Below are 22,523 nucleotides of genomic sequence, written 5' to 3'. Positions count from 1 at the left end.
GTGTTTCTAGACCCTGGGTTTTTAATCTGGTTTCCCCAGACCCCAAGGGGTTTATAGGTAGATTTCTTCTATGTATGTGGGGGCAGAGGGGGGTTGTCTGTGAAACTGAATGTAAAAAAATTACATATTTATTTTCATTAACCTCTAAATGAAATTTAGCATTTACTTCAATAATGAGCATAGGCAACAAACGATTCTGAGGAGGTTTCACCAGACTACCACCAGAGTCCATGATGCAAAAAAAAAAAAAAAACGGTGAAGAATCTCTGTTTCAGAGTCTCCTCTTTGCTGTACCCAGAGACAGTGTATCTGTTCTGCTAAGCCTCGTGCAGCTAATGTGAGATATGACTTCATTTACCTTCTTAACATTCCCAGTCAGCTAGATAGCCTTTGCTATGTTCCTGTTGACTTCTTTGTGTCCCCTCTTGCCTCATGGTGAAAAAGGAAAAAGAAATAGTGGTGTGACCACCATAATCACATTTAGGGTAGGAAGTCTGCTGGATGTGCTCATCAGAATCTCCAAGAGAACTTTGGTCATATAATGATAAATTTAGAGCTGGAAGGGACATTTAAAGGAATTAGATTTTGCAGAAGAGCATATTAAGACTCAGAGAGGATAGGTGACTTGCCCAGGGACACAGCTAGTAAATGTCTGAGGCAGGATTCAAACTCTGGCACTTTTGCCTCAAGTCTAGCTCTCTACCACTATACACAGAGCTTGGGATAACATTCTAAAGTGTTTTGCTGACCTTAAATCTCTATGTGCATGCTAGTTACTTCAAGAGAATTTTTTTCCTAATGAATTTTCCTAGCAGCTAACTCTACCAGTTTTTGCTTTCTTTTAGTTGAGTAGACAACCTGGTTTCTGCCTACTCACCTAATCAATAGCTTAGCTGGGTGTGGGGAAAAATAAAATATCCATTCAATTATTTCCATAGCAACCATCTCAGATCTATCTGCTGTCTGTTATGAACTGTATTCTCTTATAAAGACTCCCCTCTTTCTACTTACAACTGTTGAAAGATACTGTACTTTATTCTAGGTAACTTAAAGGATTTTTAAGGGTAATTTTGACTACATGAGATTTTCTCCTTCTTCACTGACTTTAGAAAACAACCCCTGGGTAAGATGTGAGTCCACTCTTGGTTTTTCCAAAGCAATTTTAATAGGTATGGTGAAACTTGTTTGCCCTTCCAGTGGTGACCAAGCTTTCCAGTTTTTGTCATCATGGCTATGTTCCTACTTATCTTTTTCATGTGAAGGCTGGGATTGTTTAGTCACTCTCCCAGATGTGAATGTGGAGAACAACAGCTAAACCTGGCTTTGGGAGGGCTTGCTTTCGCAACAGGCTCATGCCAGTTCCTTTGTTCATTGGGAGCTATTTGTTCTCCTTACAGCTGCTGCCACAGATGTTCACTTCAGAGAGAGAAAGATAATCACAGGGCTTGGGGCTGTTGCTGATACAACACCAACTAGGGAGGTGGCATCTAGCCCAATTAGTCTGAAAGACAATAGAACTTTGGTGTTCATTCATTAGTTGAGTCAGAATTGCAGGGACAGCAGGGATTTCTGAGGATATGGAGACAGATGAGGTTATGGGTATGGGTGGTGAGGGCTCGGGACAGATTTCCCCAATTGCTCATTCAGCACAGGAGTTTCTGGGAGCAGTTAAAAGGTGAGTTGATCACAAAGCATTTTCACCAGTGTCTTTAAGAGAACCAGATCATGGAAAGGGAGCTAGTATATTTGGAATCAGACTAGCTTCTAAAGGATGAGGAATGGAGCAAGAGTAGCCCTAGATGCAGGGGAGGAGAGCAGGAGGTCAGAATGGTAGAGTTCTGTTCCCAGTGTTTGCTTCTGAGCCTCATCTTTTAGGTCATCATTCAATACAATGTAACCTGGGTTCTAGTCTCACGCCTACCACTTACTATCTGTGTGGCTTTCGCCTGGGAGGGGCTGAATCCTGCCTCAGACACTTATCATCTGTGTGACCCAGGATGAGTTTCTTCATCAGCAAAAGATAAAATACGATCTCCTTCTTGTTTTCTGCCAGGCAAACCGTGTAGCCTGTTAGTGTTCTAGGTGTCTTTCTAAGGCTTTAAAATACAGAAGGTGCTCACCTAAACTGGTAGAGTGAGTATCTTCTCTTCCAATGAAACTACAAAGCCAGACCTCTAACCTTAACTAGACCCCTAATTGAAACCTAATTCTAAGCCCAGATCTAACCCTAATCAGATCCCTAACTCTAATCTATAAGACCCCCAACTCCAACCCTATCCCTATCCCCATCCCCATTCCCAGCCCTAATTTCTTTGTCAAGAAGAATGATCTCTGGATTGGAAAAGAGATTAAAAATGGCTTAATAGGGAGTTGCTATGCAACATATGTAGGGAAATAGTAAAAGAATACCTTATTGCTCTTGCTGGATTCAGGTGTCCAGGCATAGACAGCTGCATCTCAGGGTACTGAAAAAACCAGCTACCTTGATTGACGAGCCACTTTGGAAGGTCATGGAAAATGGGAGAGGTACCTACCATAGGACCGGGGAAGGGAAAATGTCACAATTCTCCCCTTTCTCCATCAAAAAAGAAAAGAGAGTACTCTTCAAGCTATGAGATAGTGAGCTTGACTTTAATTCCTAGAAAAATTCTAAAGTGTTTCATTAAAAGGAGTAGTAAAGGAATGATTAGTAAGTAACAGCAAGCCATGATCATTTCCTTTGTCACTAATTGGATAGAACTCAACTGATAAACAAGAGATGTGTTACATACTTTCCCTATAGTTTAGCGATGCATTTAGCAGTCTCTTTCATGCTATTCTTGTGGATAATGTGGGGGATGTGAGCTAGACAGTAGTCCAGTTAATTCAATTTTGGAACTGGTTGAATGCATAGAGCCAGGGACTCCTTGGGTCTATGCATTCAACTAGTTCCCAATACTTCAATGTCAGCATGGCAGCAGGTCTCTAGGGGATGCTCAGAGACTTGCACTGTGCCTTGGGATGTTTGACAGCACACTTATCAAATCTGTTTGGGATACAAAGCTATAGTAAAAAAAAAAGGTAGCAAAAATGTTGGGTGACAGACTCCAGATCCAAAAACCATCTTGACAGGCTAGAACATAGGATAAAATCTATTCAGATAAACTTTACTAGAGATGAATGTAAAGTCATATACTTGGATTCAAAAAAATCAGTTTCACAAGTACAAAATGGCTGAGGTGAGTCTAACTGACAATTCATTCAAAAAGGGTCTGGGGGTTTTAGTAGACCACAAGTGCAGTATGAGTCAACAGTGTGGCACCACAGAAGAAGATTTCAGACTGACACCAATAGCTGTCTTCAAGCACTGAAAAGGCTGTCCCATGGGAGAAGGACAAAACCTGTTCTACTTGGCTCCAGATGTGCAATAGTAGAAATGGAAAAAACAAGAAAAGAAAAAGGTCACCCCCCAAAAAAAAGCCCCCACCAGATTTGTTCTTTGCAAATTCTTATAATTAGAGCTATTCAAAAGCGACACAGGCTGCTTTTGGAGGTGGGTGCTTTTTGGAATAAGGTAGCACAGTGGATGGAGCACTGGGCCCAGAATCAGAAATATCTGAATTCAAATATGGCCTCAGACATTTACTGGCTGTGTGACCCTGGGCAAATCACTTGACCCTGTTTGCCTCAGTTTCCTTGACTGTAAAATAGGGATAATAATAGCACCTACCTCCCAGGGTTGCTGTGAGGATGAAATTAGAGAATATTTGTGAAGTGCTTAGCACAGTGCCTGGCCTATAGTAGGCGCTGTCTATATGCTAGCTATAAAATGCTGGTAAGTTTCCCCTCAGAAGAGGGTTTGAAGCAAAGCTTGTTTGGCTGCTTCATAGAGAGGTTATAGAGGACATTCTCTATTTTTTACTGCTTAGATTTGATGGTCTTTAAAGTCCCTTTCAATTCTAGGATTCTGTTATTAGGTGACCTCCAAAGTCCTTTCTAGTTCTAAGTCCTTTGAGCTATGAATCCAATTCAGGAAATATTTATTAAGCAGCCATTCTGTGCAATGCATTGTATTGAAGAGAAGTATTCACAAGTGTCTGTGGCAGTCTGGAAATGTGACTCATGCCGTTCTAGAGCTAACATTCAGCAGATCCCAGAGTTGGAGGTGTCAGCCGTGATAAGAACTGTGGTCAGATCCAGCCTAGAGCTGTCCTAGCGAATGGTGCTAGCTAAGCTGGTTACTGATATGTCACCCCTGGAGAAGGGGCGCCTGACAGCAAACATGGAAAATATTATTGAAGTAATCACCTACTTAGGTTATACGATCCTGTTCATCTCTTAGTCTGAGTGGGCACCATTTTGTCTAGGTACGCACAGTAGAAAAACCCAGGATGTTTGGTTTCTAAAACTGGCTATGGTATTTATTTGTTCTGAGACCATAGACAAGACCCAGATCTTCTCTAGGCCTCAGTTTCCTCTTTTGTTTAAAAAAGGGGGTGTATGGGTGTGTGTGTGGGAGATTGAACTAGATTCTTAAAGCTTTCTACTTCTAAGTATCTGATCAGGAATATCACTGGTCATCTAGTAATGAGGAGGAAACTGAGGCCCAGAGAAGTAAAAGGACTTGTCTAAAGTCATACAGCTCAGTCAGTCAATAAACATTTGTTATGCACTTACTATGTGTCAGGCACTATACTAAGCGCTGGGCATACAAAGAAAGACAAAAGACTGTCCCTGTTCTCAAGGAGCTTTCAGTCTAATGGGGGAGAGCAGGGCTGGGGTTTGAATCTAGGTCCTCAGATCCAAAATTCAATGTTCTTTCTGCTATGGTTTGGAATTCCAGAAAAATGAATTTGATCTTTTAAAAACACGATCATTTTTTAAAAATGGCACAATGGAGAAAACATTATGGTTAATAGAACTCAGGTTCCACTCCGTGTTGCAATGCTTATTAGTTATGTCACTCAATTTCCTTATCTGTGAAATGGGGACAAAAAGATTTACATTATCTGTCTTGTAGAGTTGTGAAGAAAACTATTTATAAACATCAGAGAGTATAACTTTCTTTTTTCTTTTTATTCATAGATTTTTTAAAGAGTTAAGAGTTTTAGAAAGGAGAATCATAGAATGTTAAAAGAGGAAGGGGACATGAGGACCCTGTTCCTTTGAAGTTCATTTTGGTGAACTTCACTTTGGTGAACTCTGTTGTTCTCAATACCAGTTTTTATGCCTTTAACCATTAGGCAAAATGCAGGTTAGCCACGCCTGGGGATGGAGGCTTGGAACAAGTTACTGGCAAACTTCCTGGAGATATGTGTTGAAACATATTTTATACAGAGTTTCTCAATCCTTTGGGATGAGAGATACTGGGGAAATAAAGTGTTTTGTTATTCTCTAAGACACTTCTTGTCATCGTTCCTAATTAAAATGGTAATTGAGCTTTTCTGTCAAGATACAGAAGTCATTTTTGACTCAGTATCATCAATCTAGGTGGCATAGAGCACCTGAAGTTAGGAAGACTCATCTTCCTGAGTTCAAATCTGGCCTCAGATACTTACTAGCTGTGAGTCTGGGCAAGTCACTTAACCCTGTTTGCCTCAGCTTCCTCATCTGTAAAATGAGCAGGAGAAGGAAATGGCAAACCACTCCAATATCTTTGCCAAAAAAAACCCTCAAATGGGGTCACAGAGAGTCAGACATGACTGAAAACAACAGAGATCTAGAGTTGGAAGGGACCTCAGCATCTGTCTAGTCTAACCTTCTCAAGATGAGTATTAGCAAACAGTCAGAAAAGTTAAATGACTTGCCAAAAGTTACATAGGTTAACAGGATTCATATATTTAGATCTGGGAGGGCCCTTAGAAGATGAAAGCTGAAAAGGGATTTCTTAGAACACAGATGTTTGGGCTGGAGGGTTACTGAGAAAGAATGAAGGGAAAGCATTTACAAAGTATACATTGCAAGATTGTTTTAAGCACTCAGGATACAAACAAAAACAAACAAATAAACAAAGAACAACAAAAGCCAAAGTCCCTGCCTTCACTGGGCTTACATTCTTAAAGGAGAAAACAATACACGTAATGGAGTGGGCACTTTGATTTGGATAGTTACAGGGAGGGTGAGTAACGAACCCCAGGGAAGATAATGAACCAGAACTGGAGGGGAGGAAGGAGGTAAGGGTAGGTGGTTGGCAAGACTGTGGGGAGATGCCTGGAAGGCAGGGAGTGTGAAGTATGGCCTAGGCTTTTCTGAAATAGAGTAAGACTTTCCCCCACTGCATCCTGGCCCATCTCCAGTCCTCCTGATCTAGATCTAGCCGCTGGACTCAGATGGCTCTGGAGGAGAAAGTGAGGCTGGTGACTTTGCACAGCCTTTCTCCCTTAAATCCAGTTCACTTGCATGTCATGGCATAGTCTTCCTTATGCCATGGTCCTCTTCGAGAACAAAGGACAAATAACAAGACACTCAAACTGTAAAGGACATTTAAAGACTACCCAATCGAACCCTTAAATTTCTAGATAAGGACCTTGAGGCCCAGAGAGGTGACAAGACATCTGCAGTAGTAAGTACAGAGACAGGACTAGAACAGATCTCCTGATTCCCAGCCTAGATTTCTTTCCCCTATACTAAAGAGCTGCATAATTTCACCATTTACTTTCAATTATTGGTCAATTTTATTTGGGGGAGATTTTTTCCTCTATTAAACTGTTGGATGAAACTGAATATTCAAAACCATCAACCTGGTGTGTGGTTCAGATAAGAGGATTTGCACCGCGCCCCCCCCCCCCACTGCTTCTAGGAGATAATGACCCCTTTACTTTTGAGACCTCACATTGCATTTTGTCATACATTTTTCTAATGTACTCATCGCATATGATAGTATACTATTTTTTTTTTCTTTAAATCTCTTGAGCTCAGAGTATATAGGTCTGATGGTTCTGTCCATGATAGGTGTTTAATAAATGGGAGATTGGGCAGTGATGGGCTGGTAAATGTTTAACACCAGCTCTCTGAAAAAAAAAATGAAGAACGCTTTTAGGTTTAATCTGAACAATTGAACTTTCCTCCATCCCTACCTAAAGTCTAGAAGATCAAGAAAACAATAAATCCAGGCCTAATGTGTGACATTTACCACTTTCCAAGGTGGAAAGCTCAGGTTGAAAATGTAATGATCAGTTTCCTGTGTGAGCAGGCTCCAGTGTACCACCGGAGATCTGTGATTTCATCAGTATAGGGAAATCTCTCTACTAACTGAAATCGACACCTTCTTGCAAATTATAATTATTAGAGTTCCCTAAGGCTGCGAAAAACAGTGCTTGAGCCTTGATCTTGCTAGCTTTGAGTGCAGCTTTCTGTCCACTTGGCAAGCTGCCTCTACACTTGATAAATAACAACAAAGAACATTATTGGTAGAATATAAACTCATTGGAGGCACGGACTTTTATTTATTTATTAATTTTTGCACTGTGTTTGTATTCCCAAAACGGATGTGATGCACAGTGGGAATATGAAGATGAAAAATAAACTCCTTCTGCTCATAGAGCTTATTGTACTGGAGAGAATATGACATGCACAAAGACAAGCATGGTTCAAGATAAAATGTTGCAAGGGCAAAGTTTTGATCTGAATGCAGTACTCTAGTATAACTTGAGGAGGGAGGGAGGGATCACTCTCAACTTTCTCATCACTTTAATAAATGTGCGTCAAATGGAACAGACTCAAACTGAGAGGGGTCTAAAGTTGTTTTCCAACAAGGTGTGACCACTAAGTCCTGTCTCTCCTTAAGGTTCCAGAAGAACAGGGCCAGGGTGCATCAAATTCAACATTGCATCAGGAAGCAGGCAGAGTTGCACAAGCCAGGTTTTGGCAGCCCCCAGCTTTTTAAAGAACTTGTTTTTCCCCAGAACACAAGAAAAAGAAAACTGAGCCTCCCTCTGGCCCACTTAGACAAGCAGGAGGTGGAACGTAGCCATTCTTGCTTCATCCAGAACACTCCATGCTCCCACCCATGACTCAAAGAAAGAGCATTTTGGACACTTAAACACACTTCCGTAATAGTAATCACATCAATAAACAATTCTGTGGTGTTTTAAGTTTTATAAAATGTTTTCTTCCCAATAATCTTGAGAGGAGACCTGATTTTACGGATAAAGAGATGAGGCTCAGAGTTGCCCATGGTCACATAGTTAGGAAATGTTGGAGACTGGCCTATAGAATCTAGGTCTACTAGCTCCTAGCCCCATTGTTCCTTTCACTGCCAAATCCTTTATTCCAAGACAGGCTGTCATTCTTTATATACCCCTTTTGTTTTCCCCTCATTTTCTTATCTATAATCATTGTTTAAGCTTTGACTTAGTTATCCAGTTCTTCCCAGTTCCCCACCAGAGCCTCATCTCCCTGTGCTAGAAGCCAATGAGTTGTTTAAGAGTACTGAGCTGAAACAAACAAACAAACAAAAAGAGCACTGAGCTGAATTAATAAGGTGAAATCCAACAGGAATAAATGAGAAGTCTTGTGATTGGGCACCAAAACCAAAACAAGACAAAACAACTTCATAATACGAGATGGATAGATAGATGAAAAACATCTGGGGATTTTAGTGGGCTTCCAGTACTGTGATGTGATAGCCAAAACATCAAGGGTGATCTTGGACTTTATTAAGAGAGGCATAGCTTTCAGGGATGTGAAGGTGATAGTCCCACTGTATTCCACACTCATCAGACCTCATCTGGACAGTGGTGTTCAATTCTGGGTGACACGAAGAGCATTGATAAACTGGAGAAAGTCTAGGGGAGAGCAACCAAGATGATGAAGGACCTTGAATCCATGTCATATGGGGATCAGCGGAAGGAATTGGGTACATTTAGTCTGGAGAAGTCTCAGGGGGCACATGACAGCTTTGTTTAAAATCTGAAAGCTTATATGGAGGAAGTATTAGAGCAAGGCTTGATGAGTGGGAATATGAGTGGAACAAAAGCTTGCCAATAATTAGAGCTGTCCAGAAGTAGGATGGGCCACCGAGCAGAGGCTAGACGAACATCATCAGCTGATTCCTCTGATGACCCTTGATATCTCTAACAACCTTCACACTCTGTGATTCTGTCATCTATTGCCCCCAAATGTCTTGTAGGCTACAGTAACTCGTCTTCCTACGTAAACATGAGCGTTTATTATTGTGGCAGGATTAGGATCATTTGATTGCTTATTTTAAGTCATTGGGCTCTCTTCCCCATTGCTCTTGGCTTGTCAAACACAATTATCATGGACTTGTAAGCAAATTAGACTATTTTCATGGCTTTCCGAATAAGAGAGGTAGATTCTAAATACTGGCTCCCAGTTCCCTCTCTGGCCTTAACTTTCTCTATCCTTATATACTTTCCCTCCTCTCCAGTTAGATTGCATCCCCCACCCCAACATGCACACTCTGGGCTTCCTCATTTTTGTTCCTTCTCTCATGATATTCCACAGTGCACAGAGAGCTGGTATATTAATTGATAAACTGTGGATGCCTTTTACCTTTCATTGATAATCAGTTAGCCTCAGGGTCAGGAAGACCTGGGGTCAAGTTTTGCCTTTGACACATACTGTTTGTGTGTGACCCTGGGCAAGTCAATTAACTACTCAATGCTCTAGGTAACTCTCTGAGACAGATGGGTGACCAAGGATAGAGCTCTGAACTTGGAGTTGGGAAGACCTAAGTTCAAATTCTACCTCAAACACTAGCTTTGTGACCCAGGGTTAAGTCACTTACCCTCTCTCAACTTCAGTTTCCTTATCTGAAAAAGGGAGAAAATAATATTATCCATCTCCCAGTATTGTTGTAAGGATCAAAAGGGTTAGCACATGTATGGCACTTTGAAAACCATAAAGCACTATATAAATGCTAGTGATTATAACTATAATAATTATAACAATGATATAATACATAATAACATGTTATACATTAATTATATATTATACTACATTGTACATATTATATATTACAATGTAATATTATTATATCACACATTAATACATAATAATTATTATTTTGTGATTTTTTTGGAGATAATGGGAATTAAATGACTTGCCCAGAATCACACAGCTAACAAGAATCTGAGGCTGGATTTGAACTTGGTCCTCCTGACTCTAGTGTGGGTGCTCTCTCTACCTGCACCACCTAGCTGCCCCTATTATTATAATAGCTACCATTTTAAGTTGCAAAGAAGAACAGCAGAGAAATAGTAGAGGAAGTCTCCTTATTTGGGAGTTCCCTGAATCAATGAAATCTCTCAGGTGTAGTCACTATTCCTCTACCCTGCATCTGGAATGCCCTCTTCATTCTCTCTTTCTCTTTTTTATTTTTAGTTTTATTTTAGTTGTTTTTTTTTGTTTTTTGTTTTCTGCTTTTTGGTGAGGCATTTGGGGTTAAGTGACTTGCCCAAGGTCACACAGCTAGTAAGTGTCAAGTGTCTGAGGCCAAATTTGACCTCAGGTCCTCCTGACTCTATCCTCAGTGCCACCTAGTTGCTCCCCCGGCCCCTCCCCCCCATTCTCTCTGCCTGTCAATAATCTGTCTCATCTTTCAAGGTCCAACTCAAATGTTCCCACCTCCTTAAAGCCTTCCCAGACCACCCACACCCCTTTCCCCTAACAGTTGGGTTCTCTCTCAACCCTGACCTTCAGCAGTAAGCCTCCTGCTTTGTACTCTCTGAGCAGTTTACTTTCCTCTTTGGAGACTGCAAGACCAGCTCTTCTGAATCTGTTTATCACATTTTTTATCTCACCATATTGCCTGCAATTTGGACAGCTTAACACCAGGCTTCACCCTGGTTATGGCTTCAAAGCACAAACAGGGAGCACAGCTTCGCAAAGCTAGCTAGCACGCATTCCTAACATTTGGCTTTTCTTTTGAAATAAAAAGAGGTCTTCTTATGAGAACATCTAAGCACAAACACTGACCACTCAGCTATATTTTAAAAATAGAATATGCAGTTGGCAGCATGTGGGAAATTACATTCAAGTCAAAAGTAAACACACGCCACCAGAAAGGTTGGACCGCCCACATAGGGGAAGGGATAACAGGTAGACAAAACTGAGGGCTACAAGGGTACTCAAAAAACATAAAAAGAAAGAAAGAAAGAAACTTGTGTTGGCTGGCTCTTTAATGGAAGATTTATGGAAGGACACAGACATGTATCATTCAGGAGAAGAGACAGAAGGACTGTAGCTCCTCTGGACAAGAGGAAGGAAGACTCACTCTGATAACAGCACAGATCCAGATTCAGAGTATGCTGGCTTTAGAGCTAGAAGGGGCTTTAATCTTTTTAGATCGTCATTGTTAGTATTTTACGGTTAAGGAAGCTGAAGCCCAGAGGGCTTCAGTGACCTGGCTAACATCAAACAGGTAGTGTCAGAGGTGGGACAATGGACTTAAAGAGATGCAAATACAATATCTAGATATATATTTAAGTGCCTTACTTGTAAGTCATAGCTTTATTTAGCCCAGCTTTTCTCTAGCTTTAGCTCAGAATCATACTACATATAGACCTGCTTTCTGAAAAGTCCCCTACCACCAAAGGCACACAATCCAGGTGCCCTGACTTCCAGTCAGGAGTCTTTCTATTATGCCTCCCTCACTTCATTCTGTACTTGCTTTATATGATTTGTAATGATAATCTTGTCGTTTTACATAAGTATGCTTCGTTTTTTACAAATGATCTTATAGGATTTTATCTTTCTGTCCTTTTTGGTAATTGGTACAATTTTCTGCAGAGACCTGGATTCATATCCCATCTCTGACATAACTACCAGTGTAACCATGTGTAAATCAGTCCATCTGCCTGAGCTCTAGTTTTCTCTTTTGTAAAATGAGGGTACTGGTCTAGGGGGCGTATGAGGTTCCTTCTTGACTTAGCTTTATGATCCAAAGTTCTATGTATCATTTCCATTCAACATTGTTTCATACTTGTGGGAAGAAGCGAACATACTACCTTCTTCCCTGGGCATCATTGTGGGCATCCTTGGGGATGAGGGTGGGGGCGGGGGAGGAGACCTGCCTTAGTGTCGTACTTTAGAATGACGGCTAAACTCACCTCGTCCTGGGTCAGTCCTGGTCCTCAGCTCCCCCCCCCCCCTTGCAATCTGATGCACTCAGGTGAATCTTGTTTTTCCTCTCTTTACTGTCTACAGATAAGTAAGTGCTGGGAGTCAATCTACCCAGGGGTCTCCGTTTTCTAGGCTCCCTTTCCTTAAACCACTCCAGAATAAGTAGATCTAAAGGGAAGAAGCTTGTGCTATTTCTCCTAAGGGTCGCTACTGCCCTTGGGGTACCTCTCAGTTTTCGAGGTCCCCACTTAACCACATAGACACAAAAAGCTGTTAAAAGTGAACTCTGCAGAATAAAACAAAATAGCTCGTGATCCACACAACCGAACGAATATTTCCTTATTTGTATGGGAGGGCTTGACTACACCTGCATTCTCAGGCTCTCAGGCTCTCAGGCTGGTGGTATAGGACCATGAAGGGAGAAAAGCTCTCAATGAGGAGATGACGCCTCTGGCTACTTCATGTGTGCCTGCGATGAACTTAATTCATTCAGGTACCCAGTGTGGTGTCTCCCCTGACAGCTTGTCGGGATGAACGGTGGGCAGCTCATCACAGCGAGTTTAATTTGACCTGCCACAGGAGCTCACGGTGACGGAAGAATCGGTGCTGGGCATCCTAGAACGCTCTGGGGCCTAAATCAGGTCCAGCCCGACCTGGGGGCTCTGGGGCAGCAGGGCAGCCCCAGGCTCCGTCCCTCGTCCGGGCGCTGCACCATCTGCCGAGCTGGAGGTCCTGGGTCCTAAGTCCCGCAGCTCGGCAGATGGTGCAGCCGGACAAGAAGCAGTGGGGTCCAGGTCACCAACTGCTGCTTCCCTGTAGCTCTTTGAGGCTGCTTGGGAGTTTCCTTGGCTACAGAGCCATCCCCTGCCCGAAAATGCTATGGAGGTAGCCTTCTGAGGGATTCTCGAAGTTCTCTGCGTTGCTGAAGAAAAGGGCCAAAGACATGGTGAATCTTCTCTCTAACGTCAGGATGAGGTAAGTACCTGCAGGTGTGATTTGTCTATGTCATGCTCTTGTTCCAGTGAGACTTTCTCTTCCACTCCAAAATGCTATGGGATGGAGACATGATAACAGCTGGCATTTATATAGCACTTTGCAAGTACTTTATATATGTTATCTCATTTAATCCTCACATTTAATCATTTAATCAACCCTGGGAAGTAGGTGCTGTTATTATCCCTATTTTATAGGCAAGGAAACTGAGGTAGATAGTGGGTAAGTGACTGGCCCAGGGTCAGCGGGCAGAATATAATCTTAGGTGTTCCTGATGCTCATTCCATCTTAATTATTATCTTTGAAACCTTGGAAATGGAATGTTTGGATTGGAAAACGCACATTTTTCACTCACTGTTGTTTGGATTGGGGGTGGGGTGGAGACTAGAAGTAATGAGTATGATCTGTTCAGAGGCAGATTTCAGCTCATTATAGGCCATTGTTGAGAAGCAGCTTGTCTTAAAGTGGAAGTTCCCCTGACATGTGCTGGGTATGACCACAGAAAAATCACTTAAACTCTTAGAACAGTAGAGAAGTATTTTCTAAACTAGTTTGACAATACACCCCATCATTTAAAAAATTGTTTATTAATTATATGCATGTACCACTGTAATTATATGCTATGTTATGAAACACACAAAGTAGACATTGAAAAGGAAATGAAGGTGAAATAATTTCTAATTATTTTATTTTATTTTTATGTATTTTTGCTACAAAACTCTTTTCCTTGTCACTAGAACATTAATTTTAAATCTTTAAATAGTGAGATTAGTAGCATACCCTCTATGTTCTGAGCAGTTTATTTTTGATGTTCTGCATTTGCTTCTTAGAATTTCTAATATGTCCTGTGTTAACTGTTTAAATATTCTGGGTGTTTTACCTAAATTCTTGTCACATAATAAGCCACTATTTCTCAACATTTGTTTTTAAAATATATTATAGTTATTAATTTTATGACTGTAGCTGTCATAAACTTTTAAATTCTCTTGTCTAAACAAGGGGTTGATTAACAATTACTATCAAATTGTGCATAGGTGTTAGCTTGTATTATGTAGGTGTAGGGAACTTTGCCCTTACTAAAGTTTGTTGTGGTCGAGGCCACTAGCTTTCCAGAGGCGTTTCCAGATCCTTCACCCCTACACTTCCTTCTGTGTTCTCTACCTCCTGAAATGACTTTTTGTTACTTTTGTATTTACTATTTTGTGTATCTGTTGTATCCCTCAACAGAATGAAAACTTCTATGTTTTACAGCTGAGGAAACTGAGGTAGATAGAGGCTAAGTGACTTGCCATGGTCATCTAGCCAGTAAGTGGAGATTTTTTTTTGTCTTTACATCTTCAGCAGAAGATCCATGCTGCTAGGCACATTGCACAGAGGATGTATTTGGAGTCAGGACGACTTAATTGGGAATCCTGCCTTAGAAATCTACAATAAGTCACTTAACCTCGGTTTGCCTCAGTTTCCTTTGTGTAAAAATGGGGATGGTAATGGCACCTGCCACCCAGGGTTGTTGTGAGGCTCAAATAAGATAATTATATATGTAAAGTGCTCTACAAACTTTAAAGAGCCATATTTACTATTACCTTGCATATACAATAGTAGGCACTTAATAAATGCTTACACATAGCCTAGCACAGTGCCTGGTACATAGCAGGTGCTTAATACATGCTTATTGACTGACTGGACTGAATTGTGCTGCCCATTGGTTGGCCTGATTTGGGCAAGAGAGTCTGAGCAATAATTACTTATTTCTTTCCAGACTTCATTGCAGACTTCCTCTACCATGCCCTGGCTCTCAGCAGACCTAGCTGAAGCCCCACCTTCTGCCCAAGGGCCTTTCATGTTCCTCTCTGCTGCCTTCCGTTGGAGATTACTTGCCATTACCACGACGTGACATGTAGCTTGTATCTATCTGCATAGTTATTTGCATGTTGTCTTTACCATTAGAATGTGAGCTCCTTGAGGGCAGAGACCATGGTTTTTTATCTTTGAATCCTGAGTGCTTAGCACAGTACCTGGCACATAGAAAGTTCTTAACAGATATTTGTTGACTGATTAGATCAGGCCCAGTAATATTTGCTGGTCCATAATAGGTTTTGGATTTGCTTGAGCAAACCTAAAGAGGGTATTTATTTTCTTATAGGCCTAACATCTGTAATTCAGAAACCTTCTGCCAGGTTGATAGTGTTACCTGGTATTGGCTAGGAAGGCCTAACTCTCAGTTTGCCCATGAATAACTGAAATGACATGGTTTAGCCATTTGTTCTTTTTTCTATAATTATAATTTAATTTTAACTCTTTATTAAAACTACATCATAAATGTAGTGTCTACTTACTGAGTACTAACATTTTAAAAATAAATTTAAATCCAAATATAATATGGAACAATCTTAAAGGAAATAAAGCATTGTATAGTGAGAAGTACATTGTACTAGGAGTCAGGTGACCTGAGACTTAATTCTGGATTTCCTATTAACTAATTGTGTGATGTTAGACAAGTTGCTCCTTTTGAGTGCCTCAGTTTCTTTAGTTGTTTAAACTTTTAATGTTTAAAGGGGCTGGATTGAATGGTCTCTAAGACCTATTAGAAAGCCCATTTTGTGGTCTAAGGTCCCTTCTAGCTCTCTGTTCCATGTTTTAAGGTCCCTCATGCTCTAATGTTCTATGTTCTGAGGTCTCTCCTAGCTCTGCCATTTTAAGTTCTAAGGTCTCTCCCAGCTTTGATATTCTAAGTTCTAAGATCCCTCCCAGCTTTCATACCCTATGTTTTATATTCTATTGCCCTGCTCAGCTCTGTCAGTCTACACTCTATGTCTCATCCAGTTTGGACATAGCATATGTCTAATAAAAACAACTCATCTACTCTCAATATAAAATAGAAGTGGTCAAAGGGCTAGAGAATTCTTTTCTGAGTACCTGTTTTGTGTGTGACATTGTATTGGGTAGAGATCCCCAGGAAAGCAGCAGCAGCTGAGAAGGCTCAGAAAAAGAAATAAAGCTTCTGGCACAGGTATAAGAACAATTTGCTTGTAAACTTTAATATTTTCTTACAGTAGAAACATACAGTACAAGCTACACTGAGTATTCATTTTACAGTAAAGCCTGCCAATATAATGTAAAACTAATCTATACCCAAAATGTAAAAAAAAAAAGGCATGTTATTTTTTCACATCATCTGCATGTTTTTTTCTTTTTTTTTTTTCATATATGGCATTAATTCTATAAGAATCATTTACTCTCTTCCAGCACTGCATGACCTAGGTGTCAGCTGTTGCAGCCAATTACCACATTTGTTCCTTCTGAGGGTCATGAGAAGGGTGAGACTGCATGGTGGCAAATGGATTCAATTAGGAGTCAGGTGACCTAAGTTCTGGTCCCCACATTGCCACTAGCTGTGAGACTTTGGCCAAGTCATCCCCTCTCTGGGCCTTGGCCACCATACTAGGTCATCTCCAAGGTCCCTATCAGCTCTACAAGTCTATGATTCTGCCACAAATCTCTCCACTGACAGCCTTGTATTGAACTCAAAGTGGAGAAACTGTTTCCAAATATGATTTCACATTCAAGAGGACATGAAAAGCACAGCTTTCCATCCAAAGAGATTAATGCTACAGCACAGAGATTTGGATCTTAACCAATCTGATGGGATCTTCCCTTTTGAATATGGCTTCCTCACCAGCAATAGGGTTCCTGGAGACTGGTTCTTTCTCGGGTGACACTCAGAAGCTTCTGTACGAGGAAAATATTGTGACTCTCTATTTTTTTTCTAATACTACAGATAATTTTAAAATACTCTAGCACTAAAATTCAGAACCACAGGGTCCAATTTTGCCTTTGGTTGTTATTCTTTGGAGCAACTCCAATAGAAGGTATTTTGGGCTCCACTAAAGACAAAATTTGGTCCATCGTTTTAATTCTGTGACATGAGAATGGGTTGTCCCTGTACAGAAATGGCTCAGGCTCACATGTGTTAGGCCACCTTGTCGTTAGTCAACAGGAAACGGGATTAATTTGAAGAAGAGGTATCCAACATTCCAGAATCCAAGAAGCTGACAATAGCACATAGAGATTCCTTCCTCTACATGACCACTTCAGGCTCAATATTAAAGAGCAAATCATCATTTCCTCTTCGAACTTCAAGAAGTAGGGGTGACTCTTTCATCACAGCTTCCTGAAGTTCACTGGAGTCCTTCAAGGGACGGCCATTTACCTTAACAATGATGTCTCCATCTTTGATTCCTCCTCTGCAAAGGAGATCAGTTGGAATAATTACAATTCACATGTGGTGTAAGGTCAGGTGTTCAGCTGTGGCTGAGGTTACTTATTCTTAACTTTGTTCAATTTAGAGATGGCGAACTTGAGAATATACTTTTGCTACTTTTTGCTGCCTGGGCAACACAATATGGTGATATGGAAATATTACATATAATTATCCTAATTCAGGTTTTATCACTTTTGGCTTGAAATATTTTAATAATCTCCTAATTAATGTCTCTGCTTCTAGTCTCTCCTTTCTCTAATTCATCCTTCACACAGCTACAGAAGTAATCTTTCTAATATGTATTGTTCAGTCATTTCAGTCAGGTCTGACTCTTTGTGACTCCATTTGCAGTTTTCTCAGCAGAGATATTGGAGTGGTTTGCCATTTCCTTCTCCAGCTCATTTTACAGATGAGGAAAGAGAGGCAGACAGGGTTCAGTGACTTGTCCAGGGTCACACAACCAATAAATGAAAGATTTAAACTCAGGAAGATTAGTCTTCCTGACTGTAGGCACCAACTCAATCCACTGAGATACTCAGCTGCCCTTTCTAATGTATATGACCTTTCTAATGACCATACCATTCTTTTACTCTAGAGACTTAAGTGGCTACTCCTTGCCTCTGGGACAAAATGAAAACTGTTTTATTTGGAATTGAAGGCCTTACATAATCTGGATTGACCTAGACTCATTTTACTTTGCTCTCTTTTCACATATCCCCCTCCTGAATTGGGTCATAAGGTTCATAAGATGTTATTGCTGGAAAGGCCTTAGGAAGAATCTAGGCCAAATGAGGAAACTGAATCCCAGTGAACTTAAGACTTATGGGGGTCACTCGGCTAGTAAATGGTAGAGCTGAGCTTCAAACATGACTCCAAATCCCTGACTCACAAATCTCTTAATTCCCAGATCAATATGCTTTTCATTATACTACACAGCTTCTTCCCAATGATCAACAATTCCCTGATCCTGAACACATGGTCAAAGTAAAACAAATGCCCCAATTTAGCATTCCTCTTGGTTTATCATGAAAAGTTCAAAAAAAACAATCACACCCTAACACCCTTTATCTTGAATAATTACAAAACACAAGTTAAATTAGAGACATAAATCTAAATAGGTTTCAAGTGTCTGAATGACTCAAAACTGTTCTTAATTGCTCACCTCTGAGATGGTGAATTTGGGACAACCTCATGTACATAAATCCCACTGCTGACATCAGGAAAATCAGAATTGTTATCCTTCAGTTCTTCCACCAAACTGAAAAGGGATTAAGAAACAAAACAAAAAACAAAACCCACACTGTTATCATTAATTTACCTTAAGGTCTACCTGAGAAATCTGAGGCTCAGACAATCAAAGACCTTGCCTTCATTGCTCAGAGGTGAAATGACAAGGTTGTAGTGGAAAGATCACTTGTCTGGAAACCCTTCCCACCCCACCCACTATTTCCAGCTCTGACATTAAAGCCCCTTCTAGCTCAGACATACTTTGTTCCAGCTCTGATGTTCTAGTTTCTAAGGTCTGTTTAGTCTTGAACATTTTAGGACTCCATGCAACTAAATAACAGAGACAGCTAAAGAATAATTAATGAGAGTTGCAGTACATGTGGTAACTAGGGAGGTTTTCCCAATGGTTCTAATTGATGTAGAACTACAAAAGTGTAGGTTGGGAGGTCCTTGGAATCTGCTGTATAAATATATTCTTCCTAAGAACTTTTCTGAGTAGATGTTTACTCCCCTAATAGCCAAGAATTGAATTCAATTTAAAGAAATTTATTAAGTGCCTACTCTGTTCTGTTATAAACTATATATGATGAACAACCCCACAGGTACCAAGTTCTAAGTTCTGTTCTTTTTTGGGGGGAGGAGGGTGTTCCAGTAGTAGCATAGAGGACATGAATTGGGTTTGAAGAGAAGGAAGAAATAAAGTTAAATTGATTTTTAAATTTTCGTTTGTGGTAGTGGATGACTGAGGACAGACAAAGCATTGTAGCCCTCAGATATATTTCTAAGAGGTAAATATAAGAATCAATTGTTTCATTTACAATTGAAAATGGAGAGGTGTGAATAAATTCTTTCCTTCATAAGTTCAAAACAATGAAAGCCCTTTATAAAGTCATAATCACCCTAGAGCCTAGCCTTTTGTGGGGACAGGAAGGAAGAACAAGGAAGGAGATAAGTGAGCATTCTGGAGACTGCAGTTTGTAGATCAGGCTTCTTTATAACCTCGTATGACTGCCTGCAGGGCAGGTAGGCGGTGGAGTGGAACACAGGAACGCTGAAATCACCATATGGGTTCAGCCCAAGGTTCTATATCTGATTGGAGATTCCAGGGACAGAGTGTGGAAGATACAACTATTCCCTATGGTGCTACCCTGGAAAGGGTATTCCTAGACAGGGGTAGGGAACTCGTGGCCTTAAGGCCACATGGGGCCCTCGAGGTCCTCAAATGTAGCCTTTTGACTGAATCCAAGCTTCACAGAACAAATCCCCTTAATGAAATGATTTGTTCTGTGAAGTTTGGATTCAGTTGAAGGGCCACACTTGAGTACCTAGAGGGCCACGTAGGGTCTCAAGGCCGCAGGTTCCCCAAATCTGCCCTAGGATATCTTGATTTCACATAATAAATAATTATAGGTTTTTGTCACATGTAGTTGGTGTGTTCTGACAGATGTGATTTGGCTCAAAACATTTTCAAATGTGCAATCACAAACTAACAGGAATGTATTCAGTGGAGAGGAACCAAGATGGCAAAAAGACAAGACACTATCAGATGAGACCTGGTTGAACCTATTTTTTTTTTTTTTAGGCAACCGGGGTTAAGAGAGTTGCTCAGGGTCACACAGCTAGTAAGTGTCAAGTGTTTGGTCTGAGGCCAGATTTGAACTCAGGTCCTCCTGACTCCAAGGCCAGAGTTCTATCCACTGCACCACCTAGCTGCCCAAGGACCTGGCTGAAGGAACCTGTAATGTTTAGCTTACAGAAGAAGGGTCTTAGGTGAAAGGGAGAGAGAGAGAGAGAGATTTGATCTCTGCCTTTAAGTTTTTAATAGTCTGTCCTACAAAACATGGAATAGACTTATTTTGCTTGGCCCCAGATAGCAGAATTAGGACAGATAGGTACAAGTTGCAGAGAGACAGAGTTAGGCTCATTGTAAGAAAAGACTTCAAATAAAGAGATCTGTACAACAATGCAACAGGCCATCTTAGGAAGCAGTGAGTTCTCTTTTGCTTGAGGTCATCAAGCAAGGCTTAATTACCTCTTGCTGGAGATACTGTAGACGGAATATTCTATAGGCAGTGATCGGATAAACTGCCCTCTGAGGTTCTTTCCAACTCTGACTGTCTGTCGTGCTATGATTTTATCCTGAGCCGATTTAGTTAGGAGCATGAGAATGACTACCCAAAGACAACCGTAACAGTACTTAACATATTATGGGATTCCCCAGCCCCCTCAGACACCTACACTGGTGTAATGGTCCGCATCCGTATGCCAATGAAGCGCTTTTTTACATCTGGAAAAGAAATGGTAGGATATCGTTAGTTTGGAATGATCAGTTTCTTCCTTGAGATAATGAACCTAGCAGAGCTCCCTAAACGTTTACATCCCTCCTCTGCACCCTCAATGATCTGAACAGGAAACTGGCTTATTATTCACATAGTACACTGTTCAATGCAGTACATAGTACAGTGAGAAGAACCTTGGTTCTGGAGTCAGAGAATCTGGGTTCAAATACTGCCTCAGATGCTTACTAATGATGTGAGACTTTGGGCAAGTCACTTAACCATCCTGGGCCTCTTTTTCCTCATTTGTAAAATAGAGACTTTGAGGTCACTTTCAGCTCTGGGACTAGAATCCTATGATCTTGACTTAATAACTGTCTTCATGTATTTAAAGGGCTTCCAAGTCAAAGATGGATTGCATTTACTCTGTTTGACCTTAGAGGTCAGGACTGACTAGGAGGAGTTGCAGTAAAGCAAGTTTCAGCTGAATGTAAGGAAAAGTTTCATTAACACTTGGTGGAATGAGTCGCCTTAGGAGGAAGATGGTTCCCAATCACTGAAGTCTCTGTTGAAGATGCTATAAAGGGGGCTAATGCTGGCCACAGTACCTTCCAACTCTGAGATTCTGTGGTTCTAAGACCCCTCCTAGGTCTAACATTCTAGGAGTCTTACCACTTTATCCAGCATTGACCGTATGTCTAGCCAATGCTGGGGATTGTTATTGTTTGGTTGTTTAATTATGTCCGACTCTTTGGGACCTTGTGGACCATACTGTTCATGGGGTTTTCTTGGCAAAGATACTAGAGTAGTTTGCCATTTCCTTCTCCAGTGGATAAGGCAAACAGGTTAAGTGACTTGCCCAGGGTCACACAGCTACTAAGTGTCTGAGGACAGATTTGAACTCAGGTCTTCTTGATTCCAGGCCCAGTACTCTATTCACTGAGCCATTTAGCTACTGGGGCTTAGGAACATACAAAGAAGCATATGACAATATGCGGAATCTTATATTTACCATTTAAAATTTTTAAACACACAATTTAGACAATACAGTTTTGGTTTTTTATCATAAAAATAGCTATCTATCCCCCCAGAAATCTTAGTGTGGTTTTAAGCAATCAGGCTATTAAGCTTTAATAATTTAATAATTATTTTTAATAATTTAATAAGCTTTATAGCTTAATTACCTAAAACCACACTAAGACTTTTGGGGCACCCTGTGTTAAGGTAGCTTAATGCAGTGAAAGGAGTGTTAGCCCAAGAAACAGGGGGAAGCTTCTAGCCCCAGCACCACCATGGACTTTCCTTGGGCAAGTGTATTAAACTCAGGGCCTCAGTCTTCCCATTGATCAGTGGAGATAAATTGTGTCTCCAGTGATGTTATGAGGATCAAAAGAGGTAATGAATATGATAAGCTTTTTATGTTAGAAACCTCAAACACCACTCTCATTGGGCTATTTTTTAAAGCTGTCTTAACAAGATTGTGCAAGCTATATTATAAAGTCACAGATAATATCAACTCCAGCCAGGCATGTGCTTTTGAGAAATCATCACGTGTTTGAAGAAAATCCTCTCCCACCTGTTTAACCCAACTGGCATTAGTGCTATGGCTCAGTCTACACTCTGCCTTGTATTTTAGGTTATTTGTATGCATGTCACACCTCTGCTAGACTGTAAGCTATGTGTGGGCAAGAACCATGTTC

General features: G+C 40.8%; 1 protein-coding gene across 1 annotated transcript in view; it reads right to left on the bottom strand.

Annotated features, from left to right (window-relative positions):
• Positions 1 to 16,072: 16,072 nt before the first annotated feature.
• The window catches only part of HTRA3 (HtrA serine peptidase 3), a 49,171-nt gene continuing 42,720 nt past the window's right edge, over positions 16,073 to 22,523 (bottom strand). Inside the window, exons 7-9 of the mRNA XM_020992281.2 lie at positions 20,786 to 20,834; positions 18,483 to 18,578; positions 16,073 to 17,303 (exon numbers count right to left, since the gene is read on the bottom strand). Coding sequence (XP_020847940.1) covers positions 17,138 to 17,303; positions 18,483 to 18,578; positions 20,786 to 20,834 — 311 coding nt within the window. The 3' untranslated portion in view covers positions 16,073 to 17,137. The remainder of the gene's footprint in view (positions 17,304 to 18,482; positions 18,579 to 20,785; positions 20,835 to 22,523) is intronic.

Source organism: Phascolarctos cinereus, unplaced genomic scaffold (genome assembly GCF_003287225.1).
Source record: "Phascolarctos cinereus isolate Bilbo 61053 unplaced genomic scaffold, phaCin_HiC Scaffold_9;HRSCAF=440, whole genome shotgun sequence".
Lineage (NCBI taxonomy): Eukaryota > Metazoa > Chordata > Mammalia > Diprotodontia > Phascolarctidae > Phascolarctos > Phascolarctos cinereus.
Note: the sequence above shows the minus strand (reverse complement) of the source record. Positions and strands in the feature narration are given on the sequence as shown.